Source organism: Aptenodytes forsteri, unplaced genomic scaffold (assembly GCF_000699145.1).
Source record: "Aptenodytes forsteri isolate BGI_AS27 unplaced genomic scaffold, ASM69914v1 Scaffold193, whole genome shotgun sequence".
In the NCBI taxonomy this organism is placed as follows: Eukaryota; Metazoa; Chordata; class Aves; order Sphenisciformes; family Spheniscidae; genus Aptenodytes; species Aptenodytes forsteri.
The window spans coordinates 1,939,111-1,939,338 of NW_008795405.1; the positions used below are offsets into that span (position 1 = coordinate 1,939,111).

Sequence of the window (228 nt, forward strand, 5' to 3'; positions counted from 1 at the left end):
CGGGCCCCCGCCCCGCCCCGCCACGCACCTGAGTGTACTTGCGTTCGGAAGAACCCTGCACCTTGCCGGACACCTCGTAGTCCACGGAGACCAGACCCTCGCCCTCCGCCATGGCGGCGCCGCCCGCCTCCTCCTGCCGCCGCACAACCCCGCTGCGCCTGCGCGGCGCGGCGCGCGCTGGGGGCGTGGCCTCGGCCGCTCCTGGGGCCAATGAAGAGCCAGGACCCG

At 75.9% G+C, this 228-nt stretch overlaps 2 protein-coding genes across 2 annotated transcripts in view; one reads left to right on the top strand and one right to left on the bottom strand.

Moving 5' to 3' along the window:
- ACYP1 (acylphosphatase 1) overlaps window positions 1-150 on the bottom strand; it is a 1,215-nt gene extending 1,065 nt beyond the window's left edge. The window contains exon 1 of the mRNA XM_009280717.2: window positions 29-150. Coding sequence (XP_009278992.1) covers window positions 29-112 — 84 coding nt within the window. The 5' untranslated portion in view covers window positions 113-150. The remainder of the gene's footprint in view (window positions 1-28) is intronic.
- ZC2HC1C (zinc finger C2HC-type containing 1C) overlaps window positions 111-228 on the top strand; it is a 3,215-nt gene continuing 3,097 nt past the window's right edge. The window contains exon 1 of the mRNA XM_019472446.1: window positions 111-160. Within this exon, the coding sequence (XP_019327991.1) occupies window positions 111-160 (50 nt within the window). The remainder of the gene's footprint in view (window positions 161-228) is intronic.